This window comes from Nematostella vectensis, chromosome 1, assembly GCF_932526225.1.
Source record: "Nematostella vectensis chromosome 1, jaNemVect1.1, whole genome shotgun sequence".
NCBI classification, from domain to species: Eukaryota; Metazoa; Cnidaria; class Anthozoa; order Actiniaria; family Edwardsiidae; genus Nematostella; species Nematostella vectensis.
In genome coordinates, this window is record NC_064034.1 from 20,494,550 (window position 1) to 20,516,631 (window position 22,082).

At 40.6% G+C, this 22,082-nt stretch overlaps 1 protein-coding gene and 1 pseudogene across 1 annotated transcript; both read right to left on the reverse strand.

Annotated features, from left to right (window-relative positions):
* Positions 1-3,857: 3,857 nt before the first annotated feature.
* Positions 3,858-8,436, reverse strand: LOC125563058 (annotated as a pseudogene).
* LOC116609386 lies at positions 8,286-20,125 on the reverse strand. The gene is made up of 5 exons (XM_048727761.1): positions 18,984-20,125; positions 14,941-18,416; positions 13,881-14,038; positions 10,366-10,439; positions 8,286-8,799 (listed from the first exon to the last, which is right to left on the reverse strand). Exons 1-2 carry the CDS (start codon positions 19,818-19,820, stop codon positions 17,616-17,618), a joined length of 1,638 nt encoding a protein of 545 aa, XP_048583718.1. The 5' UTR covers positions 19,821-20,125; the 3' UTR covers positions 8,286-8,799; positions 10,366-10,439; positions 13,881-14,038; positions 14,941-17,615.
* Positions 20,126-22,082: the final 1,957 nt, after the last annotated feature.

A 22,082-nucleotide genomic window follows, 5' to 3' on the forward strand; every position in this document is an offset into this window, starting at 1 on the left:
AGCGACAATGTAACTACAAAACAAAGGCGGAAAAGTAAAATCTTTCTTTATAGAAATGCATAGGAGTTCGAGTTCATCTCAATGTGGTATCGTTTTCTCTACATTCGATATTTATATTAAATTAAAATGTTCCTGCCACATGTTTGGTGCAAGGTTACCTCATTCTAAATCATCAAGATCCTTGAATATATATCCACCCATGACATGGATGGAAATACGTTTTAATGTGATGTAATATGTGATAAAAAAACTCCTTTTGTTCAATATTCAATTTTTGAACCATTTGTCTCTTCTCTAGGTCTTGCAGCTCGTTTAGTATTTTTTGTATTTTATTTTATTTGTTATTCTCTGTTTGAGGCAGCTGATGGTATTCCAATGTCATCTGACAAGTCATAGCCTTCATTGAAATCTGGATGCAAGTCTTGCACACCCTCAGACTCATCTCGGTACCCAACATCTTGTGTTGTTGGTGCTATTTGGTCATAATTACAATTATGTTCAGTATCAGCATTTAACTGATTTTGAATCTTCTCTGGGTCTTCATTGCAAATTGCATATTGCTTATTTTGTTCATCAACTACATCTTTAACAAACAGGTACTTTTCTTGGTATGACGAGCAATTACCAACTAAGTCAGTTTCTTCATTTCTCCAAGATGTAAACAACATAATCAGTTCACGGTAGTGCTTTTCTGGTTCAGCTTCTTTATTAAAGAAAACACTTACTACCACATGAATCATACCAAGCAGCCCAATCAGCCAATGTCACATTTTCAAGGGCTACTGGCCTCTTTGTGTATCGTTTTAACAGTCCACTAGCGTAAATTTCCTCAGATTCATCATCCATTTCTTGTATGTCATCGATGCTTTTCAAAAGCTGAACTCTATCTTCTGGAGGCGAAGTATTCATAAATATATAACTTGACGAGAGCACTTTCGCATTGGGAGCTGCACTTATCTCAGCATTGTTCAGGAATTTATTACCTATCTCTCTTACTTGCTGTTTAATTCAAGAATTCCCTTTTCTGGCTTCAGCACATGCATTTCGCAGAAGTTCACTCATTCCTTTTTGTGCTTTTGAGATGTATGAAACGATATACATGGCACATTCATAAACATCTAATACAAACTGAATTTTTATGTTTGCTCTCTATGCCTCAAGGCATGGTGGCTTATAGTTATTGATTCGTTATTCGTAGGGCTGTCTTTAAAAAAATATTATAGGACAATTAAGAGAGGATCTTACAGCTAGCACATAACTTTCTTCAGTCACAGTTAGTTTCTCAAGCAACTCATCAAATAAGATATCATCACTGTCCTTCGTATCATTCAGTTGCTTTCTAATGGATTTCCATGTCTCTTTGTACGTTTTTACACTAGCCTGATCGGTATCAGTATCAAGGGGATACTGTATACAAGTATCAAGATACTTGTTAGCCTCAATGGAGGCTGTGGATAATTGAATCGGCATTCTGACTTTGACCTCTTACGACATGTGTGTGAATGCCGGTGAACTTGATTGTTTACAAGTTTTAGTAAATTAGGATTGTCAGTTGGCTTTTTGGCAACTGATAACATTATCAATACAGTCTACGGACTGAGTGGGAATTAATGAGTTTTCACACCCGGGCCATGCATTTAATGAGGTGCTGTTTTGCTAGGCAACGGGCCGACGCTTTCACCTAATAACAACGGCGGGAAATTTCAGGCAAATAACTCTTCAGAAACATTAGTACCTAGACGTTTGGCAGCGCACTTTGAAAAACAAAGAATTTTGTTGCCACTTCAAGAAATTGTCTTACAATAATGTGCTAGTAATTAGAATTTGAAGAAACAACATTAAAGTGATGCATTCTACCGTTTTTACGAAGCTGCTTTCAAATTTTTGGGCAACTGTGTCATAAGCCAAGTAATGAAATGAAACTTCAGGAAATTTTGGAGACAAAAGAACGCAAACCGAGATACAACAAATGAATATTTGACACAAGCTCTATTCAGTAGCTCCGAGCACATGTTAACTTACGACTTTAAGCTCGAATATCCAGGAAACGATAGAATATTATTAAGAAGTTTGTGTGAGGCATTTGTAAAGTGGCTCGGCAGAATAAAGTAATGTTCGAAAGTGCTAAACATGTCCTGAATAGGGAAACCACCAGCTTGTAACATTCCATGCATGCTTAGTCACGCAGGAAACTGAATGGTAACGCGGTTTCTTTCCGTTTCTAATACCCTCTTCCGCAAAAAAAACCCGGTAGTTCTGGCGCTACATTGAGGAAAGCGGACTAGATTCGGCCAAAAAAAAATTCAGAGGCCGTCCTACTAAACACAGCCACATCTGCACGACATGCTGTGTGTGGGAGGCAACAGGTGGAGAGGACCGTACTCTTGCCGAACACCAGGGTCCAACGAGGCATACCCCTGTTGAGGAGATAGACAACTTTAATTAATACATGAGTAACACAGGGACAACTTTAATCAATACATGCGTAACACAGGGTATCACAGGAGAACGCTGCATTTGCCAAGGGTGTTATCGTGATTTTACATAGATTTTGAGTTTGGCGAATAAGGTATTCACCTGAAATAGATTTACATGAAAGGATATATTTCGTTTCATTTTTATTGATTCAATCATATGTAAGTATATTATTTGTGTAACCAAGCAAAGTAATTCTTTTGCACGTTGGGGAAACAAAACAGGTCCCCATTTTCATGATGTACTAAATTATATATTGTGCCTGAAAAACGTTACTTGTTAGGTATAGAAAGACCGCAAGTAAGTACATTCATTTTCTCATTCACAATTACTTTTGTAATAAACTCCTATACGTTTTATACACTATGCATACACTATAACCTGCACATCAGAATTAGACCTGAGGCTCTAAGCCTTATTTTAACAAAAATACGCCGATCTTAGATAGCTAAGATAGCTAATGTAAGCGCTAACTCGAATACGTTCTCCAAATCAGGTTATTTTATCAATAAGAATCAGAAATAGAGAAGACGTATGGAGTGAAAAATAGTGTTTGATAACAAAGACGTAATGGCGGCAATTCGTTGTTGCTTCTACCAAAACATCAGTAGACGCGCCTTCCTTTGACTTAAACATTCTCAAATTCCTTGATTAAAACACAAACATGTAAAACCGATACGTTTTCACGAGACTAGGCAAGGTAATCACCTAGATATACAAAGGCAAGGTTCAATGCAATGTCAACAATAATTTCGAATCATAACTCGACGCCAAATACGGGTTCTGTCTTCAAAAAGGCCTTGCAACTCACAATCTACAAACAGTGGAAGCAATCGCATATACTTACCAATGAGGCATAACACTTCTAAAATAAACCTTACCTTTTATCTGGAAATCAGTGACTGTAACTCAGAGAAGCAGCTCATTCGCCATTACGACTTGACGTGTCCATTGTTCCGTTTTCGGCGCCATTCTCGAATGCTCTGTTCTGTTAGCTAGTCGCTTGAAGTTTTTAGAAAAGCGCCGCTTTTTTCACATGATTCTTGCACCAGGATATAAGTTAAACACGATGTAGAATATCATAAAGTTATCCAAACGATTGATAATCATTTCAGTGAGAAATTCCCCTAAAACCGTTGTAAACCCTTTGCTCGCTACGCTTCGTGGCCCAGACCTCATTAAATGCATGGCCCGGGTGTGAAAACTCTTTAATTCACACTCAGTCCGTAGACTGAAAAATTCAGTTACTTTGTCATCACAATAAACTCCGAATACTGGAGCATTTTCCATCCATATCAGCATATGAATATGAGGTGATCCTCTTTGCTGGTACTCAACCCTATAAAACCAGTCAACTATTGTACCCAATGTTGCACTATCACTCTTTAGAAAATTTTTTTTAATTGGCCGATTTAATAATCAAAATGTCTAGCACATGTAACAGGATCTGATTGAATTATCCTACATTTCTCTTCCCAGTTTAGATTTTCTAACTGAGTGTCAGTATAGTCTTTGTTGTCAACAAGTTTGCCAAGAATTCTTAGGAGATGAATCCATTGTGTCTCTGCTGAAGAGAAACTACAGAATAATGTGGCAGCACCTAACTGTCTTATCATTGCAAATATATCTTACTTTGCTTTTTCAGAGTATGGGGGTGAGCCTATTAGTGCCTTCAAAAACTAATAGCCCTCATGAAGGTGGACCAGTCTTTCTATTGCACCTTGCTGTTTCAGCATGCCAGCTTTTAGTGTTCTTTTGTTTCCTTTGCATTTTCTAAGTGCCACTTGAGACTTCCCTAGAAGAATCTTCATCTGTTATTTTTTTTGTTTTAATGCACTTGTCATCAGCTTCCCGAGGGGGGGGACCCCCGTGAAATATGGGGACTTTGATAATCAAGCTTTCATTGACCCCATATATCCCCTATATGTGGGGCTCTACTCTCAAACAGTCCCCATTATCGAGCAGTCCCCATTATGGTGGGGAACGTATAAAACAAAGCCCCCATATTGTCCACATATTGTAACAATTTTTGCAAAATAATGTTATAAAGTGTGTAAAAATAAAGACAACTTTCCATTAACCCAACGTTGTTTTAACAATATCCAGTGCAATAATATACAAACAACAGCGCCCAAATGGCTTGTGATGAGATAAAAACACTTACTGATAACTGTACACGTGACGACTTGAAATAACTCTACTGACACAGGATTCTCTGTCGCCTCTACTTGCACACACGATCTCCGTCAGTCTATACTAGCACACACGATATTCGTCAATCTATACTGACACACATGATCTCCGTCAGTCTATACTGACACACACACGATCTTCGTCAATCTATACTGACATACATGATTCTAGCTGTCGCTCTCTACTGACACATACTACTATTTCCTGACAGTCTATAGTCACACTACACTGCCATTCAAAAGAGAACATGATACAGTGACCAGCAAAGGGGTACATAAACGCCTTTGAATGTCATTCTGATAGTCTAGTACATGTTCTAATCTTTAGAATATGCTCAGCGTCCGCAGGTGTGACCCCAATACATTCACCATGGAACCATTCATTACAGTCATTACATTGGATCATAAATCCCTCTTCGCCGTTTCTGCATATTCAATACACATCCTCATCTACGACATCTCCATCCACCACATCCTCATCTACCACATCTTCATCCACCTTGTCTGCTTTCCTCTTTCGTCCCTTCCTTTTCTTCTGCGCCTTTCTCTTTCGTTGCTGAATATTATCTGCGGCATCATCTACTGGAAGAAAGCATGTCTTCGCAATGTGCTTAATATCCTTCTCTTCGATGCAGTCCTTATCCTTGACAAATTGCTGGCACTGATACCTCGGTGGCAGTCTCTGGCAAGAAGAATCTCCTTTCTCTTTTATCCACTTGATATGTGCTTCAGGTTCAAGGTAATGACCATGACAGAAACCAAGGCATTTGGTACATTCCTTGAATCCCCAAGGCTTCTCTGGGTTCGCAAAAGGCAACGGTAGCATTGAAAGTGGAGGACCTCCTGGATACCAAGTTGGTTCCTCGTCTGGTTTTCCCTTACATTCTATATGAAGGCAATCTACATCATAACATGGCAGCAACATATAAATGTAACTGGAAGGCAAACCATGTGCCTATTTCTCAACTTCCAAATTTTTGAAAAGTACTCGTAATTGTTGGGATGCGTTCTCTTCAGAGCATCAACCTTCGCTGCAGAACCACGTAAAAATGTCAGGTTGAACCGGCGTTCGTTGTAAGATCTGCCTACTGCCTCTTTCACTAAAACGATATTAGTCCCAAAACACGGTGATCCAGATAGTGTTAATATATACATCCGTTGCCGTATCAAGGTTCTGCTTTAGCTTTTCCTTATCTAGCTTGCCATCGGCACCTAGGTTAGAACCATTAATCGTGGGCGGGATATAGACGTTGGTGTGCCCCAAAGCTAAACACCCATTCTGGAGTTCTACTTTGTTCAAATAGCTACCGCCGCTAAACCTTGCCGTTACAACGGTACTCACAGTGCTTCGTAGTAAGTATCTTTCGGTCCAGTTGAACTGCACTTCTTGATGGGAAGGGCCCTCGTCCACAGATCCGTCAACGCGAATACACTCGATCTTCTTCTCATGCAAACCTCTTCAACAGAAGACAGCATTTCTAGATCTGCCGCATACTGCGCAGGATTTTTCGGTATAATCTTCTGAGGCTTGACAACACCGATGCATGTTTCCGATGTGTTTTCTGTGCCCATTAAAAGGTATGAGGTCGTTTGAAGCAGAATCGAATGGTCATCGACAAAGTCAGTGCGCGTAGTCACTTCAGGCTTATCCTTGTCTTGGATAATTGGATGTTGCTTGTGTGTAAACCTTGTGTCTAATCTTTAGCCAGCAGCGTCGTCCATGTTTATGAATACTTTTTCAAGTCCGTGTTTCAGTTTTATATTATCCAGAATACGATACATCGAACAACTCCACTTTGCATCAACATTTACCTTTACATAAAATTCTTCCTGGTTCTTCTCGAGACGATCCCTACTGCTCCCCAGTACCTTCTGCTAGACAGTTTACGCTTGTTGTGAACACTGCAAACTACTGTTCTAACTTGGTTTTCTACGTTTTCTCGAGATGCTCTTTGATCCTTCTATATGTTAGCCTGGGCCCTCGTTTTACATTCCCACTGAAACAAAGCAAGCATGTCCTTCTCCATGAGTCAGCATCAACTCTTCTTTCGCGCGCAAAGTCCTCGATGACTTTTCCAATATCCGGATACTTCTCCATTGTTTTACTTGCTCTTGGTGGAACCTTTCTTCTCAATAGACATTTCAATGATGCAATCTTCGAGATTTTTCTTTTTTCAGTCGTTGAGAAATAGATCGCTGCTTCTTAATTTTGCGCCTCACTTTATCCGAGCACTCTGTTAAGTCTTTCAACTTAACCCAGTCTTCAGGATCATCTAATTCAGAATCAGTATCAATCGCATCGGGGGCATGTAAGTCATTGTTAAATGGTTTATCGCGCTGGAGTTTTAATAATCCTTGGCGTGAATGTTCAACCATTTTCTATTCGGTATCAGCTAAATCAGAAAAAGATAGGTACTCACCAAAGTCTAAGAGGAGCTGATCATGAGCTTCATCTGACAAATTGCGAAAGATCATTTTTATTTCAATGACTAGCTTAAACCAGCTAAGGTCGTTTACTTTCAGGAGCAAAATAAGATGCTCAAAAGAAGGCATGAAGTTTGTCTCAGGAATAGATTGTGATTTTTGTTTCTCTGTGTCGTCAGGATCACAGTTTCCAAACATATTGAATTCAGGTAAAGAGTCAGCTCTCGGTACATTGGTGTCCTGGTCCAATTTCGCACCTTCTTTGTTGGTATCACTTGTGCAACTTTTGTCTTCACATTCATCTTTGCTGCTTTAATCAGATTCATTAGATAGAACTTTAATTCCGAGCTCCCGTAGATTTACAGTTTTTTTTGTATTTACAACCTGATCAACAGCATCCCTTATTTCTATGTATTGTTCTACAGCATTGCTGACTTCATCTCTTACTGAATGTAAATCAGAAATCCCCATGGTCTTCTTTGCCTTAGTACTGGAAATATGGGCTGAAGCGGCAACACGTATCAGTTTCTTGTCCTTTTTTGTCGAAGTAAGGTCACACAGCAATTTCAAACTCTCCTTTGATAGATCATTATGAAGAACGCTTGTCATAATTCATATCAGAACAGTACTACAGCTCAAAAAGCCGTCCTTTCAATCTGAACACAACAACTGGCAACTGCATGATGCGTCTAATGGCTTTTGTCCGACTTGTACTCCTGGTAAACTTTCTTGTAGCTACCAGATAATGGAATAACTAAATGTGAAATAAACTCCTCAGCAAACAACAATCCTCCACATTGCTTGCACTCCACTAATCCATGTTTTATGGTACAGTATCTGCGGCGGTATCTTATGAACTCCTCCAATGAAACTTCCTTGACGTGTGAAACATACAGGTCATTTCCAATCTTTACATTGTCACTCAGGTTTCTTCTAAGATATTTTGCAAAATCGCCTAGATCAGAGTCAGAATCCGTAGCAGACACTGCTACTGGCCTTTACCTAAAAAAATGATCGCCAGAGCTATCTCAGCTGTATCTGTATCATCATCGCTTCTCTTCAACCAATGAGAAAGTGGATTGTTGCTAGAGGTTGTTGGCATTTCTTCATCAGATCTTAAAATGTCAATATCTACTCCTTCCCTTACTGACGCAGATGCTGTTTCTTTTTTCTCACTATTCTTCTTCTTCTTCAAATGGACAGCAGATTTAGCTTCAGACTTGGATAACTTTTTAAATTCTATTTCTAATCTTGTCTTCTTGCTTTCTTCAAAGACCCTCTGATTCATCTCAGCTGCTTCCAAATACTTTTCAGAGTTGGCGTATTTGTTTTTCTTCAACTGCATGAACTTGATTGTCTCTAATACTAGAAAGACTCTAGGATATTACATTCATTCTTTTTTTCTCACATCTTGCTTGACATTCTTTTGTCACCGGCTGCATGAGCATTCAATTTTTTTTTATCTTGAGGCTTTCTTTGAGTAGTTATACCCTTGTTGGTGCACCTTGCATCTTTAAAGGGTCAACAACTTCCATCTGTCCATAAGTAGAGACCCTTCCTCTTTACAGAGCTCGTAGCTTGCAGAATTTATGGCGATCTGGTATTTATTCAGATTATCTACTGGTATTTTATAAATCCTGCTTTGCTTCTGAAGATCTTCCATATATGTATATTTCACTGCAGTGGAAGTTGGGAGTGCCTCACTTTCCTGGAAAATACACAAAGCAACTCAAAATTGCATACATTGTATGAGAGCACACAGCCATGTTCCATGGTATTGATATGGCCATTAAAAAAATAAAGAATGTTTCAGCTTGGTTAAAAAAATTAAATTTCTTAATTCTTAATCTTAATTTCTTAATTAAATTCTTAATTTCTTTTAGGGAAGAGTTAATTACCGAGATTGCTGACAATCGAGGTAATTAACGGACTTAGTTTACGGTTCACGAGGTTTTCAGAAAGAGGTACAAATGAATGGCTGTTTTCGTACAACCACGATCCCCAGAGAAAATCGTGATGTAATTAATTTTCACTGAACACAATTAAGCTGTTATGGAAGAGGTAAAAGAATGAAAGGCTATTTAATAGAATCAAGAAGCTTGACCTTCCATTGTACAAATCAGTTCCGTGGCGAAATGACGCTAATTTATTATTGGACAATGAAGTGTTAGCTCGAGAAACCTGTCGCAATGGAACCCTTTTACAAAATGGAAATCGATCTTGAAAGTTAAGATTCAACGCTTTCATTTAGAAAGGCTTTTTCACTCTTACAAACACAGGAGGATTTAGCGTTATTCATAACACAGAATACTTATATTCGATATTTTCATCGCTGACTTATTTAAGCATGTCCGTGGAGAACAACAACTAGCAAGTAATGAATTGCCCAACGTTCAAGGCAAGAAAAATGAAACACGAATTCCGGAGGCTACAAAATCAAGCACGGCCTGGAGTGGGAGGAATGGGCGATTGTTCGTAACAAATAGGACTATGCACAGACGGGAGATTTATACAACATTGTACAACCGGACATACTGAAGCTGGATGATAGTGAATTTGTCGTTGAAGTTCGGATATTATCAGTCTTGTCCACAAACTAAACCAGGGAAGGGATTTGAATACATTAGGTAAATGTGGGGTCGATGATTAAAATTGGTCATAATTTAGTACCAAGCCAATGAATAACTCATTATAGACTATCAGGCTATTTTCTACTTATTGACCCAGGTCAATAACTACTTAAGGCTACTTATAAACCTGGGTAAACAAGTAGATAATAGCCTGTTAGTCTATATGAATTATCCATTGGCTTTTTACTTCATTATGACCAATTCAATTCTATTCATCGACCCCACATTTCCCTAGTGAATTAAAATCCCTTCCCTGCTTTTAGTTTGTGGACAAGATAATATCCGAGTTAATTCCCTATGAATAACAATGGAAACCGTGTGAACTGTAAACTTAACCTGTATAATTACCAAAGAAAATAAGTTAAACATTTCTTTGTTGTCTGTTTAATTTTGCCTCAAACATTAATTTATGTCCTATTCCATACCAACCCACTGATGGAATTTTACTGAGGAAAGCTCCACCCCTTTGATGGCAAATTGTAAAGTTGTCAGTTGTTCCTAACATGACTATCTATCTAACTATCCAGAGGGACTCCTCGAGCTCAGATATTGAGTTTAGATCTTCTCTTATAATATATTCTAACAAATCTGCTATAAAGAGCCCTACTCCCCCTACTGCAAACATAGAAGGTTGAGAAATATACCTGTATCCAGGTAAAGAGCAGTTTGATGTGATATCTCTCCCAATTGTGTGCCAGGTCTCAGATACCTCAATTATCTGAAAACAATGATTCAGCGTACTTAGCATATGCTGGAACTTGTCAAAGTTCTTGGAAATACTTCTAATATTGCAGTGTAAAAGCGAGATAGATTTATTACTTAAACTGGAGAGCTCGAGCGAAGAATGAAACTCATGAGGTAAATAATAATTTGAATTGACATGACTAGGTATATTGAGGTCAAACTCAAAATCTCTAAGATTTGGTAAATTAGTAATGCTAGAAATTACATCTAGTTGAAGCAAGTTTGCGAGTTTGCGAACACGATCTAGTTCAGACGAACAATGGCAGGCCGTATTAGAATTAAATGACAGCTTCAGGAGCTCTTCAAAATCAAAATCATAAAATGCAAAGGTTTCTCTAAGACAAAGCGGGCAGAGCCAGAAATCGTTGGTGGCTGAGAGATAGTTGAAATGTTTTAGCGTCATATTTGAGCATTTATAGTGACTCCATTGAGAACATAGGTCGCATTCAACGGCACGACTATTTCTATTTATTGTCATATGGCATTTAGTAGTCATTTAGCTAAATATACGAAAAGTTACTGCAAAATAAGGTTTATAAGTATAGTGTAATTGCTTATCTGGAGGACTGTTGTGGTGCCGCTTGCTCGATTCTGAGGTCTGCCAGATGCTGAAGGCTCTTGATCTGGATTGCCGGACTGTGCGGATGTTGTTCATTTGCCCAATCAAATTTCAGCTTGTAAGAGCTGCGTACTGACCCAATCTTTCTGGATTCTCTTGCAAATAAGAAATTCCAGCAGCTCGAATGCTTAAATGGTATTTTGGATCATTATATAATTGATGAGAAACAGTTCCAAAAACAGTCACCAGCACCACCGACATCCAGTGGTCTCAACTCATGATGAAGACTATATTCCAATATTCTCATCGGCGATACTAAAGTGTGACTGTGTTTTTTAAGCATGGGCCCTGGATTTGTTTCAACATCTCCAGACAACATAATATTCCTCACAATATTGCCTCACAATATGTGCTGTATTTAGTGTAATTAATGTCAGAATTACTATTGTCAAATGTGTATCATAAATTTAGTTTTTTCACCTTTTGTGAACAATTATATTTGGATGACATATGTCTCGGTTTGTTTCTATAATTACCCTTTACAATATGACAGAAATATCTGGTAAATAATGAATTGATTCTCTGCATAAAATTGGTTCAATAAGGCTTGAAGTCAGATACTAGATTGAACCAGCAAGATGATTTATGTACAGTTCTTCTTCTAGACGGTTCACTTTCACATGTCTACGCTTTTTTGGGTTCACAATTTTATGAATGAGGTACTGACATTAGAATTCATGGGAATATGCAAAGACTAATTGTTGTATTTACTGCTCTTCCAGTTGTCAAATGAAGGTTTGTGTTTTTAACTACAACAGCTTTCAAAGCAGTTTGGCTATTAACACCAATTTGGGTAACTTTGTTGATTTTGTCAATGACAGCTTTTTTGTTTCCCTGCCGTAATAGGCATTGGGTTATACTGGGCTGTTTCATTAATCCCTGGTCCTACAGCTATCAGACCGGTTTGTTCATGTGGCTGTTCTTTAATCCCAAGCCCTATATCAATCAGGCAGGGGTGTTAACGTAGCTGTTTTTAAATCCCAAGCCCTACAGCAATAAGGCAAGGGTGTTCATGTAGCTGTTTTTAATCCCAAGCCCTACAGCAATTAGACAGGGGTGTTAACGTAGCTGTTCTTTAATCCCAAGCCCTACAGCAATCAGGCAGGGGTGTTCATTTGGCTGTTCTTTAATCCCAAGCCCTACAGCAATCAGGCAGGGGTGTTCATAGCTTCCCCATAGGGGTTCATTTATCCTCATACGAGGCTCATTCAGTCCCAAATAGGGACGATCTGTAATTGGCAGCAGCATTCGGCTCGGGTACCGTACGGCTCGTCCAACACGTTTGCAGTTGGCAGCAAATATCGGTTTGAAAAACGAAGAAAACTCCCAAAACCTCTAAACTTAATAGCCAAATGCACACTTTAGAAGCTATGGTAAGCCATTCGAACATAATAAATCAGGTTCATAGCGAAATATTTATCTGTTTGAGCGAAAAACCAGATTGATTCGTAAGGAAAGCCGCCATCTTGAATCATTGACAGAATGTGACATCGCGCCATAAACCTGAAATCGAGGCTTCGCTGATCATATTTGGTTGCTTCTATTGTTACTCACATCTCACATCGCACTCACTTACACACACGATAGCAATATGTGGGACTACCATAGGTAGCCCACACAAAAATCATGGATGTTTGTTATTAGATGGAATATGGATTTTATACAGGAGATAACAGTAATGATGGTGTATATGAAAATGATTTTATTTATCAAAGATTTGTAGTTTTGTATGAATTAATATAGTAACAATGTATAACAATGTATCAAAGGGATTAGTATATATAAGGTGGTGAAGAATTTAGGATCAGGTATTGTAGGGTGTTGAAAGTTTTCAATCTATGTGTTACGTCTGTTACACTCTTTACCAATCTATAATCATGCTACTTCGTGTATTACAAAGTGCAACCAAACAGCCACAGCGCCTCGGTCCATACCATTATTGCCTAACATTACCCATTGTTTCAAGGCACCCTGAAATTATACTGAGCACCGTCTGCTATAGTATTGACTGCATCAAATCAGTCATGATTTTTATTTCTGGATTTTTATTTCTAGAGAGCTATATATAATATCAACTTTTCTCTTATTTATTCAAGAAGCACATAAAATTGAGGAAGATTTTTCTGAAAAAAATCTTTGTAGATTCTTTAAAGTACTAAATAAATATAACAAGACTAAGCCTAATTAAGCAAGATCTGGTTGTATGTCAAATAAACTACATTTGCGGTATTAGTTGTCTATCAAGTACAACCTACATAAGACAAAAAAAACTACTAATAGCGTTATTGTTCTGGGTATTCTTTAGGGGGATTGGGTGCAGATAATTTTTTTAATAGTAAAAGTTATAAGCCATGTATTTTTATGCATTTAGATAGGGTTGATTTTAGGGAGGTGGGATACCTGAAGCAAAATAAAAGTGTAGAATCCTGTTGTTATGTTCCTGAACTACTGAAGTTTGGTCTTTGTTGGGGTTGGGGGAGGGGGGGTTTGATGGGGACATACCCCTAGTTTAGAGTTGAAAAAATTTGCTGGCTCCGCTTTTAGGCAGTGCCTACATCTATATATGACACATTTTATCAACAGCTGAAACATGCTCTGGCTTGCATTTTAAAAAGAAAAATGGTTTCAGAATGAGCATCTACTGCAGCAACTTTAAAAAGACTGAGTATGTGTATTATTGGACAGCTATTCATGTTTATTAGCTGAAATAGTGCAGAAAGACTGGGTCTGGCTTACCAACATTAGCACTTCTCTCGATTGCGAGTCGGATTGGGTCAGAGCATAAGAGGCGCTTACCATTCTCTGGTTTCTTGGTGAAACCACATTAACACGTGTGGTCGGTGTCAACGTTCACTGGAATGTAGCTTGTGTTTTTGTGTTTATACATATATGCACATATGTGCTGATGGGCAATCCACTGCAAGATCTTTTATTCAGATGGCAGATCTGGGTAGCTGTGAAATACCAAAAGCTATGGACATGAGTGCATTGTTGAAAAATTGCCATGCATTATTTATGTTGTGTAGCTGCTCAGCGAGAGCTTTGGTGATTAAGAAGCGCTTCGTTAAACCATTCAAGATGAAATGCAATACTTGAAAAAACGATTTTTCAATACTTTGTCTATAGACTAATATTTGTCTCCTCATTACAAAAATGTGTTTCTTTTTTAAATCGGACGAATATTAAATATTTTATGGATTTTTTCTTATTTTTCTCGCCTTGACCCCGACAAACACTTCAAAATTTGAACCAAGTATCGCTACCTGCCGCTCGAAAAATAAACAGCGCAGAAACACAACAACACCACAGGAGGCAACCAGGATATATGCTCTCAAGATTATTTCAATATCGGCTTAATCAAATTAACATAGAATATTTGACAGATTTTCTCAAATATAGCCTCGCAACCATCATTTGGCACGATCGTTAAACCTACAAATTGAGGCCTCAAAAGTCGCGTCTGGTACATTGCTCTATCAAAAATGGTCATTTTTCCTGGAAAGACAGTCACCTACTTGTCTAGAATCTGAAATAAAATTTTGGGGATAATAAAATCCGGAGCGCTGAGAGCGCCAAGAAGATACAACACTTCACAGGTAATTGACCTTTCAACTTGGGCTAACTGTGACTCCAACTGCTGAATAAGCAGGGAATTTTGGCTTTTGTCGACGCTCCCTCCTCAAAACAACGGTAAAAATAAATTTGAGGACCAATAAATATGTGTGTTAATACTTACATTCATCGTTGTGCAAGATGATTTAGGAAAAACACGTAATTGAATGCGTATTTGAAAATCTTGTCACAATTCGTGACATAGATCAAAACAACAAATTTAGTGGTTGCAAATTTTTCTCACCTCAGCTTGGGAAAACTGTTGATAGACATCGTCTTTTATCAATGCCTGTTCCTCTACAAACGCATAAACGCTTTTAAAGCAAAGAACTATCTCAACTAAGGTTGATTATTGTTGGAACAGCGCTTATTCATGTTGCCACGTGACATACCACAGGAAAACCATAACGGCTTTATTCACATGGTGGGTAGGACTAGGGGACACATCGATTATTAACAAATTTGTTTCAGGTTAGGTATATACCATTTTTTAATATTGTTTAGTGTTTGCAGTGAAATAGTACCCGAAGTATCCGAAATATATTAACAAAAACTGATAGCAAGGGATTCCAAAAACGGAAAACAAAATCACAATAGTTTGAAACCCCCAAAGGCCTGATTAGTTTTTGCTATAACATTTATCACCGGGGGAAACTGGCTGTACAGTACACAATCAGATCTACATTGGGGAATCTGACTAGCGCTGTAAACGGGGATATGTGGCTCTGGCGCTGTTCATAGGGGTGCATAACTTGCTCTGACGCTATCCACGGGGGGATCTGGCTCTGGCATTACAGAAGGGGATCTCGCTCTGGTGCTGTCCACGGCAGATCTTCCTTTGGCGCTGTCCACGGGGAGATCTGGCTCTGGCGCTGTCCAAGGGAGATCTGGCGCTGTGTACAGGGGTATCTGGCTCTGGCATTGTCCACGGGGGGATCTGGCTCTGGCGCTGTTCACAGGGGTATCTGGCTCTGGCATTGTTCACAGCGGGGGGGTCTGGCTCTGGTGTTGTCCACATGGGGGGATCTGGCTCTGGCTCTGTGTACAGGGGTATCTGGCTCTGGCATTGTCCACGGGGGGATCTGGCTCTGGCGCTGTACACAGGGGGATCTGGCTCTGGCGCTGTTCACAGGGGTATCTGGCTCTGGCATTGTTCACAGGGGGGGTCTGGCTCTGGTGTTGTCCACATGGGGGGATCTGGCTCTGGCGCTGTCCACATGGGGGGATCTGGCTCTGGCTCTTCTAATCAAGGAAATCTGGCTCTGGCGCTGTCCATGGGGGGATCTGGCTCTGGGGCTGTCCACAGGGGGATCTGGTTCTGTCTACAGGGGGATCTGAGTCTGGCGCTGTCTACGAGGGGATCTGGCTCTGGCGCTGTCCACAGGGGGATCTGGCACTGGCACTGTCTACGGGGGGATCTGGCTCTTGCACTGTCCACAGGGGGATCTGGCCCTGGCGCTGTCTACGGGGAGATCTGGCTCTGGCGCAGTCCACAGGGGGATCTGGCTCTGGCGCTGTCTACGGGGGATCTGGCTCTGGCGCTGTCTACGGGGGATCTGGCTCTGGCGCTGTCTACGGGGGATCTGGCTCTGGCGCTTCACAGTTGGAACTGGCTTTGGATTTGTTGCGATTGGGCATTAGGAGGAGTGACAGGTACATTTCTTGAGTACATCACTAAGTAGGTCAATAAACAGAGCTTTCCGCCGAGTGCTTGGAGGTATATGGATGTCAAGCTGCTCACACACCTGACGAAGCATTACAACACTGAGCTGCTTCAACTTCCCTTCCACCATCATGTCGCATAGGTTAAAGTGGTCATAGGCGATGGGATGCTGAAGCGCGACTTCTCTTATCCCTAGGGTTCTAGTACTTGCATTTGTGTGCTCTTCTAACGCCGCCTCCTCATCATCACTGTCTACGGACTGGCGTTGTCGGTTCTTCAGAGCCTTTCTGGAAAAGTAAGACGTTATTTGCTGAGGCGTTAAAAATTCTTCAGGATTGAACAAGCGCCCGCCGTCTGAATTTTTTGCGTAGCGCATGTTGCACGCAACCGCGGAGGCATCAGCTTTGTTACCAGTCTGCTGCCCAATGGAAAACATGTCATCTAGATATTTTTTCTGACGCTTTGAAAAGCGCTTGGTCTTCTTGGTGGATTTCAGCGCCCATCCCATTTCGAGCTGGTGTGCAGCAGGGTCTTGCTGGTGGCCTGGTCTTGTCAGTGCTGTTGATGCTCCCTCCTGAAGACGACGAGTGTACCTGATCTTTGCCATGTCGAGCATTGTTGCTCTAGTGTCACGCACTTCACACTCCCCATAGGCTAGATGCCTTTCAAGAGAAGAAAGCGACATGAATGTCCGAACACATCCCTCATTTGTGCACTGAAATAGTGAAGAGGAAGAGGACGACTGTTGCGATGTATGGCTCTGAGTATTTGGTAAAGTCGTTGCTGTGAAGCCACCAGGGGAAAAGGTCTCCCCAAATGACGTCTCAAATACAGTGGCTACGAAAGAGGAAATGGAAGTAAAATATATACAATTGCGAATAAAAGCAGAATATTCCTAACACTTGCACTTAACATAGGGTGACATTTATTTTATTTTATTTTTCGATCCATGCGGCGCATATTAGATGAAGATGGATAATAGTTGCACCGCTCATTTGAATAAGTATAGAAACCTATGCCCACCTTGCATGTCGTCAACAGGAAAGCCTTTACCTCGTCCCACATCGAAAGCTCTCCATGAATTGATGACGCTGGCTTGGTACTCAAAATTATTGAGAAAGCTGATTCCTTCCCACTTGGCTCTGAGAGATTGCTTGATGAGAGACGCATCCACTAGTGTTATACGGACCCCTTGAAGACCACCATATGACAGCATAGCATTCTTCAGCTGTTCAGGCGTCGTCACGTCGTGTCCTTCATTGATATACTTGCGAACATGCGCCTTTATGTGCGCCGCTTTCCTGTCGCACGGTCCCTTGCCTCCTTGTGGATCGCTGAAATCTGCACGTTCGGCCCTTATCCCAGTTCTTCTCTCCATGTCGGCGTATGCGGCTAGTGTGGCCGCACTGTGGTAACAGCCCGCGTTGTCCTGACGTAAGAATGCCTTTTTTTATTTCAGGGCACTTGCTCTTGATGGTACGCAGGACGTGTTCCACAATATGAACCACAGCAGAAGCATCTTGATTGCAGTTCCTTGCGATGTGTACGAAGGTCTGAGTTTGGACCTCATCCCCGTTTTTCCTGGCCACCACACTTATATGCCAAGAAATTCCCCTCTTGGCAAACCAGTCCGTCTGGGACTCACGGTATTTTTTCGGGAGAAATTTCATTGCCCAGTCGTCTGTGATCAGTACTGAAGATTCGTCGAGATCTGCTATTACTTTAATTCTTGCAGCATCCTGTCGATTGCTGCGAAGAAGATGAGCTTTCCACAGCTGAATGTCCTCTGCTGCCTTTCCACATCTATGGCGAAGGTCTATTAGCTGATCCTCTATAAATGGAAGGATATCCTCTTCTAGGGAGACTTTGATCGCTGCTATTACATCGCTTAGATCTTCGCATTGGCGACAGGAAAAGTCGTGCTGATGGTCACAATCTTCGCGGAACAGTCTATCCCTGCTGTCACTCAGCGCCCATGTACTGCAGTGGTCGGCCACAGGCGATGAAGCGCTAACGTGAATCTGAAATGAATGCAATACAACGGCCTTCAGTTGTACATTGCAAAATCAATACAAAAGAGAGAACATGAGACTATAGATGCGACTTTTGTGGCACTGTTGTTTTGTATTTTTGTTTTTATTTTGTGTATTTTTTAATAGATATGTTAAAATGTTTAAATTTTATATTTTAGCAATAGAACGGAGCAGTTTTGATAATAGGATGGAATTATTTTCACACTGATTTAGGTCACTTTTTAATTGTAATAAATAAATATGTCACGCAAGTACTCTCTCACCACACCCCTCCCCCCACATACGCATGTTTTTATTTTTGCTCATTTGCTAAAAAAATTATTCCGTCTCGTTGTGTACTTTTCTTGTTCATTAAACGATGTGACGTCATTCATGAATTATCAGAGGACAGACGCATGCAAAGTATAATTTTCCATAGCCCTGGCTAAACAGGCAAACGTGTTTCGTACATAAATGCTTGATGAAAATGTTTTGAACTAGTTCAAACATCGGGAAATGCGTGTTTAGCCAGGGCTTGTAATAAAAACAGGATGCAAATAGCGAATTTTGCCTTGTATTCTGACTTCAAATTCTGTTTGCTGGCCTTTAGTTGTTTTTGAAGATTTTGCGCAGTGCCCTGTTCAATCGCTCCGCAGTCTTGCAGCTCCTTGACGATATCGCACTGCTACCTTCAGCTGCAACATAATCGAGTCCTTGAAGTGACTTACGCACGGTTGCACTACAAGCAGAAAGGATGGCTAGCATCGTTGTTCTCCCGGAATGCTTGAATCCACTTTCTTCACAGTAGCTCTGGTATTGGCGGACGATTCTTTCCCGTATCATATTTCTTATGACATTCGGTGTCTCGAGGATTTCGCCAGAAAACAGACAGAGGTGCTTTAAACCAAATGGCAGGTCCTGCACAATGTGAGGACTGGTGATAAAGTCCAGGAAGTGGTCCAGCTGCTTTTCTTCGATCATCACTCGCACCTGTTTGATAGCAGGTCTTGGTGCACCTCTGCCGAACTCTTTTTTATGTCGCCAGGCAGCCAAAAAGAGATATTCTGTAAGCCCTGGAATAAAGCTTTTTAGTCGCTTGAATGGTACCAGATCAGCCATAACAGAAAGTATTTCTCGTCTGGTTTCCCATCCATTCGCCAGGTGATAGGCCTCGGCTAGCGCTGACAGGTACTTGCCATCTACCCCGTCGTCAATACCAAGCTCTTTCTCTACAAGTCTAGACGAGGCTAGAGCTCCCCAAAGCTGTGCCTCGTCACCAGGCATCATGACTCGCATAGAAGATACCACGACATCTTTCGCCTGAACCACGTGACTCTTTCGGGTCCGCGCACTTGCCTCTCCCCAGGGTTTTCTTATCTTGTTTATGCGCGTCTCTACACCACAAGCTTCCAAAAAACTGTACAACTTTCCACGAGGTTCTGGTGGCATATTTGGAAGTGTTTCAGAGGACGCTGTGCTGCTACCACTTTCTCCAATAGGGACATATAGGCTTTCTTCTGTTGATCCTTCTGCGTGATATCTGTAGATGTAATGGGCGTAATGTACTCGCGTGGTGTTTAGACAGGTTCCGGAAGTGTTTCGTCGCCTTTGGTTTCAGCAAGGGAAAGGTTTAGAAGTGTTTCGCACAATTCTACTACCTCATTCTTGGCATCCTAACAATAAAGCAAAGCAAAGTGTCTTACTGCGTGGTTCACCATTAAAGTTAAGTAAATATTGTCAAGAAACTGACATCTTTATCGAAGCTATAGTACTATTTTTTCTTCGGAAATCTAGACATGACTCTTATTGTCCCCAACACGGCTCTCGGAAAGGGCTCGAAAATGAGCATTAACGGTAATGATTATAAACCGATTACGAACGCTGCCACCACAAGAAAAAAACATACCTCCATGGCCGGCACTTGCGGTTGTTCTTTTACATTCTTGTCTAGTCGCTTTCGGCAACGAGTACAGATTACTGTAAAAATTATAATATTACCCATTAGGCACAATAGAAAAAGACGTACCCTAGGGCAGCCGGAACATATTTTTATTAGGAGATATCCCAATAAAAACACGAAATCACTTCACTAAAATGTTTTTTTTCCCGATGAATTGATAAGTCTAGAAACTCTGTTCCTACAGCCTTGTCGTTTTCTAGGTTTCTCCACTCTCCTCCTAAATCTCGCACTGTTTAAACAGGACATATCTCGTTTACCACATCTATGACTTCCGGTTCGATTGATAACGTGCGGTTAAGATAAAAATACTTCCTTACCTGAGCCAACAGGTACAAGGATGCCTGTGACCGCGAACAGTTGCTTAGATTGTGCTAAGGTTATTCCACGTTCCCCTTTAGCGCGGCTCCGGTGTTCTGACCACGATAATGGGCAGCAGCAGTTCTTACGATTACTGCGCCATCGGATACCATGTGAATCGCGATGGCTTGGACAGATAGTGACCTTGGTGTATTTTCCTTCAGGGTCGAACAAACCTGGACAGCAAATCAAACTGTATGTTTTAAAAAGTGGTTATTCATAGTGCGTCAATGTTGAAATTGTTTTACCTGCACGGGCCAGAAGCAGCTTCGCTTCGTAATCTAGCGAAACATCCATCACCCCCAAAGAACGGAGATGCTTCTTGATATCTTTAGTGCAGTTTGTGATATTCACGCACTGCACTATACCAGGGTTGTCTTGACTAGCGCCACACGTCCCGCCTACAAACTGAGAGTACGAGCAAAACGCCATATTCTTACTAAAACTGAGAAAAACGGGACAGCAAGAAGAGACCAGCGTATGAACACTCATAGAACGCATAAGTTTTAGCGGTACCTGGTACTGGTATGAAAAACTATCTGTTTATTGCCAACTGTCAATTTCCAAAACAAAAAAGGGGTAACTTCCGCCCCGCATTGGAATAAAATCCATAATCCGATAACTTCGATGGCGTACAATTTCAAACAATCCTTACGGTTGGACATTATCTATTTCATTCTATTCAAAAATAAGTAAAAGGGTCAGATTATTTGGTTAGTTGCTCTTTCTGTTTTATCTTTTTTATGTGTGTTTAAGGAAACTTTCGGGATTCCTGTGTGCGTTGCCGGTCATAACCAAAACATTCCGAGATCGCAACCCGAAGTGAGTTAAAAAGCGTTCTTTCTTCGTTTGTAAAGGAAAAAGCGTTGATAAAAAACGATGCCTATCAAGTGCTTTCGCAAGCTGAGGTGAGAAAATTCGAAACCACTAAATTTGTTGTTTGATTTATGTTACAAATTGTTTGGACACAAACATTACGCACGATTAAATATAAGCTATTCAGATACGCTTTTAAATACGTGTTTTTCCTAAATCATCTCGCACAGTGATGAATTCAAGTAATAACACACTTATTTATTGGTCCTCAAATTTATTTTTAGCGTTGTTTTGAGGAGGTAGCGTCGACAAAAGGCAAATTTCCCTGCGGCGATTCAGCACTTGGTGTCACAGTTATGCCCAAGCTCAAATGTCAATTACCTGTGAAGTGTTGTATCTTCTAAGCGCTCTCAGCGCTCCGGTTTATCGATCGTGCCAAATGATGGATGTGAGGCTATATTTGAAAAAATCTGTCAAATATTCTATTTCAATTGGATTAAGCCGAGATTAAAATAATCTTGAGAGCATATATCCTGGTTGCCTCCTGTGTTGTTGTTTTGTTTCTGCGCAGTTTATTT

Bases quoted from the DNA above. Each gene is read 5' to 3' on its own strand.
- LOC116609386 (XM_048727761.1), bottom strand. From the start codon at position 19,820: ATGCCACCAGAACCTCGTGGAAAGTTGTACAGTTTTTTGGAAGCTTGT. The intron at 18,417-18,983 runs AACTAAAGGCCA...TGATTTTGCAAT, and splicing joins TGCGCAAAATCTTCAAAAAC to GTACAACTGAAGGCCGTTGT.